Consider the following 15,099-nt stretch of genomic DNA (forward strand, 5'->3'; position numbering starts at 1 on the left):
TTCTATGGGCTTAAAAGTACCTTGCTAATAATCCTCACAGTGATTCTGAGTTATACGTGAATGATTTAAAACCTCCTTTTAATTTATAAGTATTTGATCTTTGTTTATTTTTATTATTTTATTTCTTTTTTTCATCATTACAAGTGTATTCTTTAATCCCCATCACCTATCTGACCCATCCCCCTCATACATCCCACTGGTAACCATCAGTTTGTTCTCTGGTTTCTTGGTTTGTCTTTTTTTTCCCCCCTTTGCTCATTTGTTTTGCTTCTTAAATTCCACATATTAGTGAGATCATATGGTATATATCTTTATTTGACTTATTTTGCTTAGCATTATAATCTCTAGCTCCATCTATGTTGTTGTAAATGGCAAGATTTTATTCCTTTTTATGGCTGAGTAATATTCCATCACACCCACCCACCCACCCCACACATCCCACACATCCCACACATCCCACATACCCCACATACCCACACACACACCATATCCTTATCCATTTATCAATTGACACGAGCTACTTCCATAGTTTGGCAATTATAAATAATGCTGCAGTAAACATAGGGGTGCATATATCCTTAATCTTAGAAATTAAAAAAAAAAAACACAAAGTAGTGCTTTTTCTTAATGTGATTAATTTGTGTTATGAAGGGAAACTCTTCTTCAGGAACGAGAGATACTTGAGGAAAATGCTGAATGTCGTTTGGCTATCTTCAAGGATTTGGTTGGTAAATGTGACACTCAAGAAGAACCAGTGAATGAAGATTGTGCCGTGAAAGTTGAAACCAAAGTATGTTTACTGAAATGTTAAGTCCAGTGAGGTTTTTGGTGGGGCCATGTAGTGTATTTCATCAGTAATGAAAAAACATTAATATACTTTAGAGTTAGAAAATTTACTATGTAGCTTCATTATAATTAAGCATGCTTTGTTAAGGAATGTAAGCACAATTTGTTTATAACTATTAGAATAGAAAAAAATTATGTGTTATGTTTATATCATTTTGGTGTTGCTTTTGAGTCCTTGTATTGATTATAGGTTAGTAGGTTCCTTTTAGTCTGAATATGAGATATCTCTCTTAGATTTGTGTTAATCTTAAATAGTTTTAAAAGGGCCTAAGAGTCCTTTATGCTGGTCTGATTAGAGCAAAAACATTATATGTAAAAGGATTTCTCTTATTGGCTGACTTACCATTCATTCCCTGCTGTTGAAATATTCTTTTCTGCTGCTTCCATTTTAATTGATGTCTTTTGAGGGTTGTTCCTTTTTTTTTTTTTTTTGTTAGTTTAGGGGCCTGGGATGGTGATGTCCTGGTTCTTGCTGTCAGATTATCTCTACATGTCCCAGACATGATTTGGCTCTTGGTTTGAGTTGTGATATTGGAGGTTTGTTTCCTCAGCTGTCCCAACAGAGACTTAGGAGACATATAAGTGAAAATATACCTGAACTGTTTGTCATAATTGTTCTATGATGACTTATCATAGCTTATGACATTTTTTTTAATGAAGTTATGTTTTGTGTTCTGTAAAACAGAAAATGAGTACTGAAACACAGCTTTTTCATAATTAGAGATGCTTTAATATACTTTATTGGAAAACATTTTAAGTTGTGAATTTTTTGCTATGTATTCTTAAAACTGTCTAAATCAGATAGTGCCGCATTATAAGAGTGAAAGCCACTGTTAACATTAGGCATGTGGTTTTTGCTATTTTTAGGAAGCACATAATTATATAGGAATTGAAGATATTATTGATTCTCTTCAAGATGATGTCACTGATATTAAGAAACAGGCTGAAATTGCTCACTTATATATTACATCTCTTGCTGACCCCCAGGAAGCAATTGCTTGTTTAGAAATAAAGTTTAATCAAGTTAAAGCTGAATTAGCTAAAACCAAGGAAGAATTAGTCAAAACCCAGGAAGAGTTAAAAAAGAGACAAAATGGTAAGTCGATGTATTTTAATCCATATTTAGATCTTATTTACTATTAAAATTTTTTTGCCTTCGTTTACTTTTAGATTAATATTAGTAGAAAATGGACTTCTCAAAAAAACAAAACAAAACAAAACCAAAACACCACCACCAAACTAAGCATCAGTTTTATCAGCAAATTAAGAAATCTATGAAATTGTAAAACCGTGGATTTTGTTCTGTATTTTTTATGAATTGTCCTAGTAGAGTAGATTCTGCTCTGGGCCTGTAAGTTTGGGATAGAGGGACTCCTATGGAGTGATCCTGTTAAATTGGTGCTCCATTCCAGCTTAGAGCTGTATCTGTCTGTCTGTTTACCTATCTACTTATCTATCTAACTCAATTATATGTATATATATATATACATAAAATTTATAATGTTATATAATGTCTATGTAATGTATATATGTATACATATATATATAATTTATAATGTCATATATTGTCTTCAAAAGGGTTAGATGAAATATTCTGCCCTTTTTTGTGTGAAACAAGATGTGTAGAAAATAGCAGGTAAGTTGTTCCTCTACATCAAGTGGACTAGAAAGGTACTGTTTTCCTCTCTTCTCTGAAGTTTTACCAGACATTTTTTTTTTTTTACAAGTTAGCATATGTCAGTAATTTTTTATCCTGGATGGGATGTTGAATGAGGCTTTTTCAGAAACATTGCCCTCTGGTGGTAGAATTAGTAGGTGAGTGCTGTGTTCTTTTAGTGCTGTCAACATCTTTTTTCCAAATGTAGCACAAGTTTCAGTGTCTGCTGTAGAAGCTTATGTTTCATGATTATTCAGTGATAATATTTTTAGATGCTTAGATATTTATTTTCAATATTCTTATTTTTTTCAGAATCAGAAATTAATTTAAATTCATTGATTCAAGAGCTTGAAAAATCTAATAAGGTAATAGTTCAAATTTCATTTTGTCTTGATAAGGAAATTAATAATTAAGCAATTGAAGGAGCATGACTTATGACAATGTATATTTATTTTAAAACTAACTATGGGGATCCCTGGGTGGCGCAGTGGTTTGGCGCTTGCCTTTGGCCCAGGGCGCGATCCTGGAGACCCGGGATCGAATCCCACATCAGGCTCCCGGTGCATGGAGCCTGCTTCTCCCTCTGCCTATGTCTCTGCCTCTCTCTCTCTCTCTCTGTGACTATCATAAATAAATAAAAATTAAAAAAAAAAAAAACTAACTAAAGAAAAAGTAATAAATTAATGATAAAAAGTTCAAAATTATAAGTACTTTCAAACCTTGTGCCTTTTTTTCAATGATAGCCACTGGAAAGTTTCTTCATTCTTTCCAGAAGATATTTATTTACATATAGTAGAGAACACACACAGATCTTTTAAAAAGTTTACACAAATTAGGGATGCTTGGGTAATTTAGTTGGTTAAGCGGCTGACTCTTGATCTTAGCTCAGGTCTTGATCTCAGGGTTGTGAGTTCAATCCTCAAGCCTACTTAAAAAAAAATTTATACAAATGGGATTAATTAGTTTCGTGTCTTTGTTTTCTTCCTCTAAAGATGTCTTGGAGATAATTCTACATCAGCACATAGAGATCTGTGTCATTTTTTCACTAGGTGCATAGTGTTGATTGATGCGTTTAGATGGTGTTTATTTCCTCTAAAATTACCGACTTTTAAAGTATGGGATATGGCTTGAGTAGTGTGCAGCATTGAATTCTGAACATCTTTGGCACTTAGATGGTGTTTATTTCCTCTAAAATTACTGACTTTTATAAATAAAATCTTAAAAAAATAAAAAAAAATAAAAAATGTGGGCAGCCCCAGTGGCTCAGAGGTTTAGCGCCACCTTCAGCCAGGGGCGTGATCCTGGAGACGTGGGATCGAGTCCCACATCGGGCTCCCTGCATGGAGCCTGCTTCTCCCTCTGCCTGTGTCTCTGCCTCTTTCTCTCTGTCTGTGTCTCTCATCAATCAATAAATAAAATCTTAAAAAAAAATAAAAAAAATAAAATTACTGACTTTTAAAGTATGGGGTATGGCTTGAGTAGTGTGCAGCATTGAATTCTGAAGATCTTTGGTACTTTGTACCTTTAGATCAGATAATCATTCCAAATGGTTGTAGATGGATTTGACATTGATAGGTCTAAATATGAAATTATAAGTATACATGGAAATGAAGTAAATTCAAAGCTCTAAACATGCTGCTTTTCCTGACCTTCTCTGGTGTGGGTCTTCTTACACCAGTTTACACTTACACTTCTAAAGAGCTAAATATTTTAAGATATAATCAGACATAAATCAAGATCTTTGGTATCTAATATGCAGCATTTAAAGAAATAACAAAATAATGTACTTATCAGAAGACATGACAGCTACTGTTTAAGGTGATTTCTAATCTTTTCCTTATTTTTTCTGGTTAGAAAAATAGATGCTAGTTGTAAAAATTCAGTTACATAAAACTATGTAAAATAGAAAATAAGAAGCCTACCATAATCTTCCTCCTAAATAAAAATAAGAGAAAACCAAGTTGGTTGGGAGCATTTTTAGACGTTTACTTTTTATTTATTTAAAATATTTAATTAATTTATCTGAGAGAGGGAGAGAGAGTGTGCACATGCATTAGCAGGGGAGGGGAGACACAAAGGGAGAGGGAGAAAGAGAATCTGAAGCAGACTTCCTGCTGAGCACAGAATCTATTATGGGGCTTAATCCCAGGACCCTGAGATTGTGACCTGAGCTGAAACCAAGAGTCAGATGCTTAACCAACTGAGCTACCCAGGCACCTCAATATGTATTTATTTTTACAGAATACATACTAAGTACTCTTTATGCTTTACTAACATATAAAGTATAACATATATGCCTTATACTAATATTAAAATTTGAAGGATTTCAAAAATTGCATCATAACTTGCATTTTATCTATTCTAAAATATATTTACTAAACATTGCTGTTTCTCTTCTTTTAAAAAAATACTAGAATCAAAGAATTCAAGAGTTGATAGATACAAATGTTCAAAAAGAGGATATAATAAAATTTCAGAACCTAAAATTTCATACAGAAAACACATTTGCAAGCACTGTAAGAATTTAACTTTGTCTGCCTTATAATTTACATTAAAAAGTCTATGTTTTAGTTCAAAATAAAATAATTTAAAATAGCTTATATAGCTTAGATTAATTTACTAAGAATGTTTAATTGCTTATTTTTGTGTTGGTTTTAGTTTAGCATCATGCAAATCTGTTTTTTGAGAACTTGCAAGAGGGCATTTGTCTTCTTTGAACATAACATCCACAAACTATCCTGGCAGTGCTTCACATACATGAGAGAGAAGAATATTTTGTTCTTGGAAGCATAAGCCTTAGCTAGTTGGAGGGCAAAAGGAATTTAATGTGCTTAGATATCTGCAGGTCATAGAGATTTCTGTCTCTATCTCTATCACTGTACCTGTCTGTATTTCTGTGTCTGAATATAGAACTATAAGTGAAATTCAGTGGAGTTAGGGTTTTTTTTGCTAGAGATTTATTTTTATTAAATGAATTTTTTGCTAATGTTCATATGCTTAATAGCGAAGATATTTTTTTAAAAAAATTTAAAAAGTAAATTTTTAAATTATTTTAAAAAATTGCATTTACTATGCCATGTAAAAGCCTTTAAGGGTTTTAGAAGTACAAATTGGGGTAATTTCATATTTAGTTAGGATAATTAGCCTGTCTTCTAATCCTCTTTTTTAAAACAATGGTTTTAGTTTTCTTTTATGTTTTTTATTGTAAACTCTTTTAGATTATTGTTTGAATTTGAAAAGGCAGAATATATAGACATAGTAGGCTGAGTAAACTAATAGCCAAACCTCTCTGCTTTGTTTGGAGGTGCTTTTGTGTGTCTTTTCTCTGACCAGATGAGGCATGATTGGTATCTTTTTTTTTTTTTAAGATTTTATTTATTTATTTATTCATGAGAGACACACAGAGAGAGGCAGAGACACTGGCAGAGGGAGAAGCAGGATCCATGCAGGGAGCCTGATATGGGACTCGACCCTAAATGATCTTTAGTAAGAGAGAAACCGCATAAACAGAATTAGAATGCAATGTGCGGTGGTAGTCAGTATATGCAAGAAGCTGAGAATAGGTGTATGTTTAGGGACTACTTTCTGGAGATGAAAATGATTAAGTTGATCCGTAAAGGATGAATAAAATTTAGCCAGTTCAAATTAGGGGGAAGGGATAGTTCATAGCTATGCTGGCTTTCCAGGATTGTTGGAAAATCAAACTGGAATTCTATTTATTTCTATAGTATGTTTATATACCACAGTGTGTTAGGTCGTGTTTAAGTATTAGTGAAAAAGGACTTTAAATTAGCAGTATTCCTAACTTAATAGTCCTTGCCTGTAAATAAACTTTTTGGGTAGGTTCTAGATTCTGTTACCAGCTTGGTTAAAACAATGTGCGAAATTGTTCACATAAATATGTAAACAAATGCAGAGTAATTTGGAACTTAATCTGAATGTGATGATTAACTGTTGATCTGGGATCACTGTTCCAAAGCTTGTCTTGAAAACACACTCTTCCTAATGATAAAAAGTTTATTTTGAATGGTGGTTCTTGGTCATCCTCCCAACCAAGCATACTCTAGGGGCAGAAAAGATTCCTTTCAAAAACAGTTGTGGAGGATAGATTTTTTTTTTTATGAAGTTGTATAATTTGAAGGAGGGAAAAAAATGGTCAGATCATTTTGAGAGGTCTAAGAGTGAGGAAAGAGGCAACTTGAACCTGTCATGGACTATTTGAAAACTCTTAGGCTTTGTCAGAGGTATGATCTGTCTATTCCAGGATTTTGTTATTTCTCAGTGACACCAGGGGACTAATTGTGAGAAAGAGTAGAGGTTTTTCTTTATGACATTCTCTGTTTAGGGATATCTAACAAAACTTAAAAAGAAAAAAAAAATCCTCATTACTTTATGATTTAAAAAAGGCATCTATCTCATCAGGATGCCTGGGTGGGACCCCTGGGTGGCTCAGCCTTTGAGCGTCTGCCTTTGGCTTGGGGCATCATCCCGGAGTCCTAGGTTTGAGTCCCACATTGGGCACCCTGCATGGAGCCTGCTTCTCCCTCTGCATATGTCTCCATGTCTGTCATGAATAAATAAAATCTTAAAAAAAAAAAACATTTCTGACACCATCAAACAATAAAAAATAAAAACTTTAAAAAATTAAAAAAAAATAAAAAAGGCATCTATCTCATATATATCTCCTGCATAAAATGTTTGATTTTTGATGTAAAATGGCATTTTGCTTTCTTCTTTTTAAAAAGATTTTATTTATTCATTCTTGAGAAAGAAAGAGAGAGAAAATGGGCACCAGCTGTAGGGGGGGGGGCAGCAGAGGGAGAAGCAGACTCCTTGCTGAGCAAGGAGGACCTACTTGGAACTCCATCCCAGGAGCCTGTGATCATGACCTGAGCCGAAGGCAGACTCTTAACTCACTGAGCCACCCAAGCACCCAGCATTTTGTTTTTTACATACGCTATTCCCTGGCCCCCAATGGATTGCTACCAGCATGAAGGGTTTTAAGTCATCTTTGCATTTAAAAACAAATCCCTGCCTTTACCATACCTTTACTTTATAGACTTGTGCTTAACTGATGAGTTTCACTCTTCCTTTTTCTGAATAATAGTAAATTGTATCTTTTTTTCCTGCTAGCCTTTTAGGGAGGCATAGTATTTGCCTTAAAAAATAAAAATCTAAGTGATTTTTATTGTTTAGATAAGCTAGGGACTCAGTTTTCAGGCTGTATGCAGACTGTATATCTTTAAATATACATAGGCTAGAAGCTAAGGCCAAAACTACTTTTCTAGGAGTTGTTAGAGTGTTAAAAAATGCTGCTTATCTTTGAGAGGCTTTGGTAACAAACAATTGTTGAGTTTCTAGAATGGGACCTCAAGATTTTAAGTTCAAGTATCTATAAGAAACAATTTTGTTATAGTGTATTTTTCTTTTCAAAGCACATTTTGAATAGTGACTTAGGGGTGTTTTAGGGTTCTCCAGTTATCATCCCCAAGCAAGTTTCTAGCCCATAAGGATGAATTTGTTTTTAGGTATCAGGGTAAAACTACGTGCTTAACTGACTTTAAAGACATGTGTTTTAGTTTTCCTTACTGAATATACAAGTTAATATTACTCACTTGCCAAAGCCATCAGTTATTTTAGGGTGAGACTTAAGAAATCTTAGAAAATGTTTCAACAAATTTGAAAATAAATTTTTATGATACACTACAGAAACATGATTTATATGTGAACTAATCTTTATTTTAATTTTATTTTAGGATGAGGCTGGTACATCTTCTTTAGTAAAAAACAATAAGTTGACTTCTAATGAAACAGTTGAAGTGCCTAAGGATGACAAAACCAAAACTGATTTGGGAAGAAAAAGAATAAATAAAAATGAACTTCAATTAGAAGAGCCACCAGCAAAAAAAGGTACTACTTCACTTGTCAGTAGAACTGCTGTAATGGGAAAAGTTGCAAATAGGAGGAAATTTACTTATTTAAGGAAAAAACCTGAGGAAATGTACCTGTCACTGATTTTTTTTTTTAAAGATTTTATTTATTTATTTGAGAGAGAGAGAGAGAGATGCAGAGATGCAGAGATGCAGGCAGAGGGAGAAGCAGGCTCCACGCAGGAAGCCTGATGTGGACCTTGATCCCGGGACTCCAGGATCAGGCCCTGGGCTAAAGGCAGACACTCAACCGCTGAGCCATCCCGGCATCCCCATGTCACTGATTTTTATCCTAACATGTTAATAGACAGCCTAGAAGATGTCTGTATGTATTTACAGCTGTCTTTTATTTTAATAAAATATTTTTAGATACTGTGTTTTTATCATGTCTTGCATGCCTATGATTCTTTTTATTTCTGTGCTTATGGTAGTTAAAACGTCACTTCTATTTTTGTAATTATAGTATCTTTTTATGCCAGAATCTCCTCATACTCTTATTCCTTCTATAAAAGGACATTTGACAGTAAGACTTTGAGCTGAACATTATAAAAGATATATATGCTCAAGTTATTGTATTTACTATGAAATTACCAAAAAAGTAGGTGAATGCTTACTGTATGGTACATGTCCTTATCTATGTGGAAGAATAGATCAGCTTTTATGTTCTCTCTAAGCTATTATTTCTTTTAGAAAACTGTTGTATAATGATACAGGGAGTAAGAACTTTCTAAGAGTAGGTTTAGGAACATTAGCTTTAGAAACTTAACTAGCTGCTTCACCCTGAGAAAAATGGGTAAGTTAAGTCTTAACTTTTGTCATTAGTAAAGTAGAATAAGTACTACCTGCCTCCTGAGGTCAAGTATGAAAACACCTGGGTAGTACACCAACATAATAAACCATCATAGAACTTCAGTAAAATGAATGTTTTCAAAAATACATACCTTAGACGATAGTATAACATTAGATGGGATCTAGAGTGCTTGTGTGAACTAATAAATCGAGATTAATACGCATATGCCTTCTGTTATCTGTTGAAGGAGGGGTCCCTTTGCTGCTGGGAGGACAACCTTATGATTTTTTTGTAACACTGTTCCTCTCTACCTTTCACTTTGGTCAGTACCAAAGAGTGGCTGACAATGTAGGATCACTAGGTCACTAGGAAATAGAAGTGGCCAGTAACAAGTGAAACACGCAATGGGACTAATTCTAAATGTAGCCTATTCTTAAAGAACCATATTTAAGAACTATAGTTGTTAGCTATAAATAATTTTGATGTGGGTAGATTTAAGTAAGTTTAGGTAACACAAAATATTTTTTTCTCCCTAAATTCACAACCACTATTTCTCAATTATTTGTGTTATTAGAGACTACCAGGATTACATAAGGTATCGTATGAATATCATAGCTATAACCACTCTCCTCCCTTTTGCCTCCTACTAAGAAATCCCTAGAATAAAATAAGTGACTCCAGTAACCAGTAGGATAAGATCAGGGGGTTGATAGTTTTGTAGGATGCTTGTTCTCTTCTTAAAAGGGAATGCAAAGCCATTTCCCTATGAATTTGCTTGTTTGAGGTCATTGAATCTGTACTTTGGGAAAGCTAGTCATGTAAACAGTTTGAGAAATAAAGTTTTCAATAGCAATAAAAAAGACAAACCAGAGACATAGTATAGTCCACTTGTGATTTTTCAGCTAAAGCTGTAATTATTGTAACAAGATATAAGCAGTGTAAATATAGGTTGAATGTAGTATAAATATTGAATTAGTGTTAATTGCATTCTTTTTTTGTTATGTTTAGTTTTTATCAGTTAACAGTAGATCCTTAAGAGTTTGCCCATCTCAATTGCTGGACTAATACTTTAATCTCCCTGACAAGGCTGTCCTGAATATGTTCTATAAATCTTTTGATATAGAACATTTAAAACTTTCTGAAAGAATAGTATGAATATCTGAAAAAAATCAGGTACAAAACTAAATTTTTTTAAAAATTTAAATTCAATTTGCCAATTTGTTTATAACACCCAGTGCTCATCCCATCAAGTGCCCTTCTCAGTGCCCGTCACCCAGTTGCTCCAACCCCCCGCCCATCTCCCCTTCTGTAACCCTTTGTTTCCCAGAGTTAGGAGTCTCTCATGGTTTGTCTCCTTTTCTGATTTTTCCCACTCAGTTCCCCTCCTTTCCCTTATAATCCCTTTTCCCTTGTAATTCGTCCTTCCCTATATAATCCCTTTCAGTATTTCTTATATTCCACATATAAGTGAAACCATATGATGATTGCCCTTCTCCGATTGACTTATTTCACTCAGCATAATACCCTCTAGTCCCATCCATGTTGAAGGGTACAAAACTAATTAGTTTGGTTTGCCTTATTATGTAATCATCCTAGTTCTTAAACTGTATAGTAAAATTAAAAGAAGAACATTTCTTGATCACAAAAGTTTTATTGAGCTTTCTGTACTCACTTCAGGGTTTAGGGACTATATCCATATGGTATGACTCAAATCTCTTGACTTAGGATAGATAGGATCTATCTTTGTGAGTTCTGAATTTCTGATTGTTGTCATTTTAAATTTGCTTAGATCCTATCTCTTTCCTGATGAAGGTTTCAGACAATTTTATAACTTGTTTTTTTAAAGAGCAAGAGGATTCTTTTTTAAAGAAACATTTCTAAGTTATGAAAAAAAATCCATCCTCATTTAGTTTTCTTAATTAGTCATTTCCACTGATGAAGTCATATGTATAAAAATAACATCATAAGTAGAGAATTCTATTAAATGGAAAGTAGAACAGACATCTGAACCAGTAGAAAAGATGGGGTCATTCCACTGTGGAATGACTTGCTGCAACTTTGTAAGATGTTAGGAGATGGGGCGCCTGGATGGAGTTGATTGGGTGTCTGTCTGCAGCTGGGGTTGTAATCTCAGAGTTCTGGGATCAAGCCCTGCATCTAGCTCCCTGCTCAGTGGGGAGTCTGCTTCTTCTTCTCCCTCTGTTCTCCACCCTCACTCCCCCACTCATGTTCTCTTTCTCTCAAATAAATAAATGGAATCTTAAAAAAAGAAGATGTTAGGAGACAATCTGATGGAAGAATAATGGTTGAAGATTATTAAACTCCTTAAGAGTAAGTGGACAAGTGTTATAAAAATAGGGTAAATCTTTAAGATTCAAGAGCAGCTGGAATCCTTAGACTAAATTACAAATCCTGAGGCAGTAAATTAGGAAAATGTAACTACAAACATAAAAGCTTTAAAAATACACTCATCAGCTTTGAAGAAAGTGGGGCTCTACAACAAAGGGAAGGGCATGTTTTTCCCCATACCCTTTGAGGCAGAGGAGACAATATAAGTTATACATAATAAAACCTTACTGAGCTTTTAAAATAGTCTGTATTAAAGAAAAGAGATCTTAGAATTGCATAAGGGGATTGTAAAATTATAGCTGTATAGGAGCATTTAGACAGTTGTGTGAAGGAAATGATTATGGATTGTATTTGAAAAAGTAAGATTTACTAATAAAGTTTGTTTTTGCATATATACTATGGAAATTGAGATAGGTGATGTTTCTGTTTTATATTTGAGGAAGTGGTCATAAGGTTAAGGAGTTTGACAGTTATACAGCTAGTGAAGGGTAAGGCTGCATGAGAGTTCCCAGAATTTCAACCATTTACCCCCTAATTTTAGCTGTGAAAATATAATGTACTCAGTTTTCAAATCATTCATTTAGTAGATCTGTACTATAATTGTGCTTTAAAATTACCTTTAGGATTTGGAATATCTCTGCCTTGGGGTGTCTCATCTAATTTCCTTCCCTCTGTCCCATTTTTTTTTTTTTTTAAAGATTTTATTTAATCATGAAAGACAGAGAGGCAGAGACATACATAGGCAGAGGGAGAAGCAGGCTCCCTGTGGGGAGCCCGATCTGGGACTCAATCCCAGCACCCTGGGATCAGGCCTAAGCCAAAGGCAGATGCTCAACTACTGAGCCACCCAGGTGTCCCACCCCTCTGTCTCATAATGATAAAGATTTGTAGTAAAAAAATTGAAAGAATATTGGAAGTTATTAAAAGAAAATAGAAACAACTGGTAATGCTTTTTCTGCATTAATTGAAGGAACTGTGTAGTTTTTACATAAATGGGCTTATATGGGTTTATATAGGTGTGTATTTTGTAACCTGTTTTTTCATTTTTTTAAAAAGATTTTATTTATTTAATCATGAGAAACAAAGAGAGGCTGAGACATAGGCAGAGGGAGAAGCAGGCTCCGCATGAGGAGCCTGATGTGAGACTTGATCCCCTGACCTTGGATTGTGCCCTGAGCCAGAGGCAGATGCTCAACCACTGAGCCACCCAGGTGTCCCTGTTTTTTGTTTTTTTTTCTCATTCTGTGGCTTATTTTTGTTCTACATTAAAAGTTTGCTTTCATATTTTTGGTATGTTTTAATATTGGCTTAAAATGGTAACTTTTGGTTTTAGATGTTTGACAGATTAATAATAATTTTGTTTTTATAAACAATTTTCTTATTTTTAAAGGATCTCTACATGTTAGTCCAGCTATCACTGAAGATGAAAAGAAAAGTGAAGAAATGCCAAAGAACATTTCAGAAGATGAGGACATTAGAATTTTACAAGAAAATAATAAAGAGCTGAAAACATGTTTACTTACTGCTAAAAATGAACTTAAAAATGAAAAGGAAGAAAAAGCAGAATTAAATAAAAAGATTATTAGCTTACAGCAGGAACTTTCTTTTTCTGAAAAAAAAAGTTTTACTTTAAGTATAGAAGTCCAGCAAATTCAGTTGAATTATGATAATGCAATTTCTGAATTACATGTGCAGAGAGGTATAAATCAAGAACAGGAGGAAAAGATTGTGAAATTGTCAGAGGAGATAGAAACTGCGAGGAGAAACATCACAAACAATGTTTCACAAATACAATTAATGCAAGCAAAAATAGATGAACTACGAAGGCTTGATTCAGTTTCTCAGATCTCAAACATAGATTTACTTAATTTCAGGGATCTGTCAAGTGGTTCCCAAGAGGATAAACACCTTTTAGATAATGATAATTTGGTAAGTAAGCAGGTTAAAGAATATGGTACTCAAGAACTCTGTAGGAAAAGTTCTTTTCACTCTAGTATTGAAGCCATTTGGGAAGAATGTAAGGAAATTGTAAAGGGCTCTTCCAAAAAAAGTCACCAGATCCAGGAACTGGAACAACAAATTGAAAAATTACAGGCAGAATTAAAAGGTTGTATGGATGAAAACAATAGACTAAAAATAGAGGAGAGGGAGAATAAAAATCAAGGTGACCTACTAAAGGAAAAAGAAAATCTTATACAGCAGTTGAAACAAGAATTGCAAGAAAAAAACACTTCTCTTGATGTTCAAGTACAACACGTAGTTGAAGGGAAGAGAGCACTTTCAGAACTTACACAAGATATTACTTGCTATAAGGTGAAAATAAAGGAACTTGAAGCAATCTTAGAAACTCACAAAGATGAATGTAGTCATTCAGCCAAGTTAGAACAAGAAATTTTGGAAAAGGAATCTATCATCTTAAAGCTAGAAAGAAATCTGGAGGATTTTCAAGCAAATCTTCAGGATTCTATCAAAAACACCAAAGATTTAAGTGAAAGGGAAATCAAATTGAAAGAAGAAATCTCACAATTAACAAGTAATTTGCAAGATGCAAAGCATTCACTTAAGTTAAAAGAAGAAGAAAAGGAAACCAGCTGGCATACAGCAGAGAAGTAAGATAAATGTTATTAAAATGTTTAAAAATGTGCAAAGTGTGCATTTTATTGATTTTCCTCTAGCTTTTAAATAATTTAGGTGGATATAAATTAATTTAGTAAAATATAGCATGTTTGAAGAGTAAAGATCTTAGTTCAACTAAACCCTTGGAACCAAAAGTTATATGCAAAAATCTGTTTATAAAATCACATGAAATCCTCTCCAAAGGACTCATTCATTAATAAGATATTCCAAGTTTGTGAAAATATAGAATTTTGTAGATTGTTACTAGCTCACATGTATGATCCTATGTGATTTGTAGTGTGTCATTATAGAAAAATGATTTGTTCTTTAGGTTGAAAGAGGAGCTATCTGCAAGCTCTGCTCTTACACAGAATCTAAAAGCAGATCTTCAGAGGAAGGAAGAAGATTATGCTGAGCTGAAAGAGAAACTCGCTGATGCCAAAAAACAGATTGAGCAAGTACAGAAAGAGGTAGGTTTATTTAAAAGTTGCATGGCCAGTTTAAATAACAAATATTGTTTTCATTATATAGCACATTTTTTATTTTATTTTTTTTAAAGATTTATTTATTTATTCATGAGACACACACACACACACACACAGAGAGGCAGAGACACAGGCAGAGGGAGAAGCAGGCTCCATGCAGGGAGCCCGACGCAGGACTCGATCCCGGGTCTCCAGGATCACGCCCTGGGCCGAAGGCGGTGCTAAACCTCTGAGCCACCCAGGCGTCCTATCCCTATATAGCACAATTTTTAGACACTGATTTTAGAATTAAACAACATTTATCAACTCCATAAATTTTTTTAAAATGATGAGAATGCTGTATTTCACAAAAGAAAATTTAGCCAGCTTAAACAAAGTGAGGAATGTCCAACATTAAGAAAAATATGTGGGGAAGGTTGGTGCGGG

General features: G+C 34.0%; 1 protein-coding gene across 6 annotated transcripts in view; it reads left to right on the plus strand.

The window, feature by feature from the left end:
• KIF20B (kinesin family member 20B) overlaps window positions 1-15,099 on the plus strand; it is a 75,457-nt gene that overhangs the window by 22,927 nt on the left and 37,431 nt on the right. For 4 of the 6 annotated variants that reach the window (XR_011997497.1, XM_025990555.2, XM_025990549.2 and 1 more), the window contains exons 15-20: window positions 652-790; window positions 1,714-1,942; window positions 2,816-2,868; window positions 8,260-8,413; window positions 12,963-14,181; window positions 14,520-14,658. Coding sequence is in view for 5 of the 6 variants with exons in the window: in XM_025990555.2 (XP_025846340.2) it covers window positions 652-790; window positions 1,714-1,942; window positions 2,816-2,868; window positions 8,260-8,413; window positions 12,963-14,181; window positions 14,520-14,658 (1,933 nt within the window). In the remaining variant the exon portion in view is untranslated. The remainder of the gene's footprint in view (window positions 1-651; window positions 791-1,713; window positions 1,943-2,815; window positions 2,869-8,259; window positions 8,414-12,962; window positions 14,182-14,519; window positions 14,659-15,099) is intronic. The other 2 variants (XM_072739483.1, XM_025990557.2) reach the window with 1 other exon arrangement.

Source organism: Vulpes vulpes, chromosome 15, assembly GCF_048418805.1.
Source record: "Vulpes vulpes isolate BD-2025 chromosome 15, VulVul3, whole genome shotgun sequence".
NCBI lineage: Eukaryota > Metazoa > Chordata > Mammalia > Carnivora > Canidae > Vulpes > Vulpes vulpes.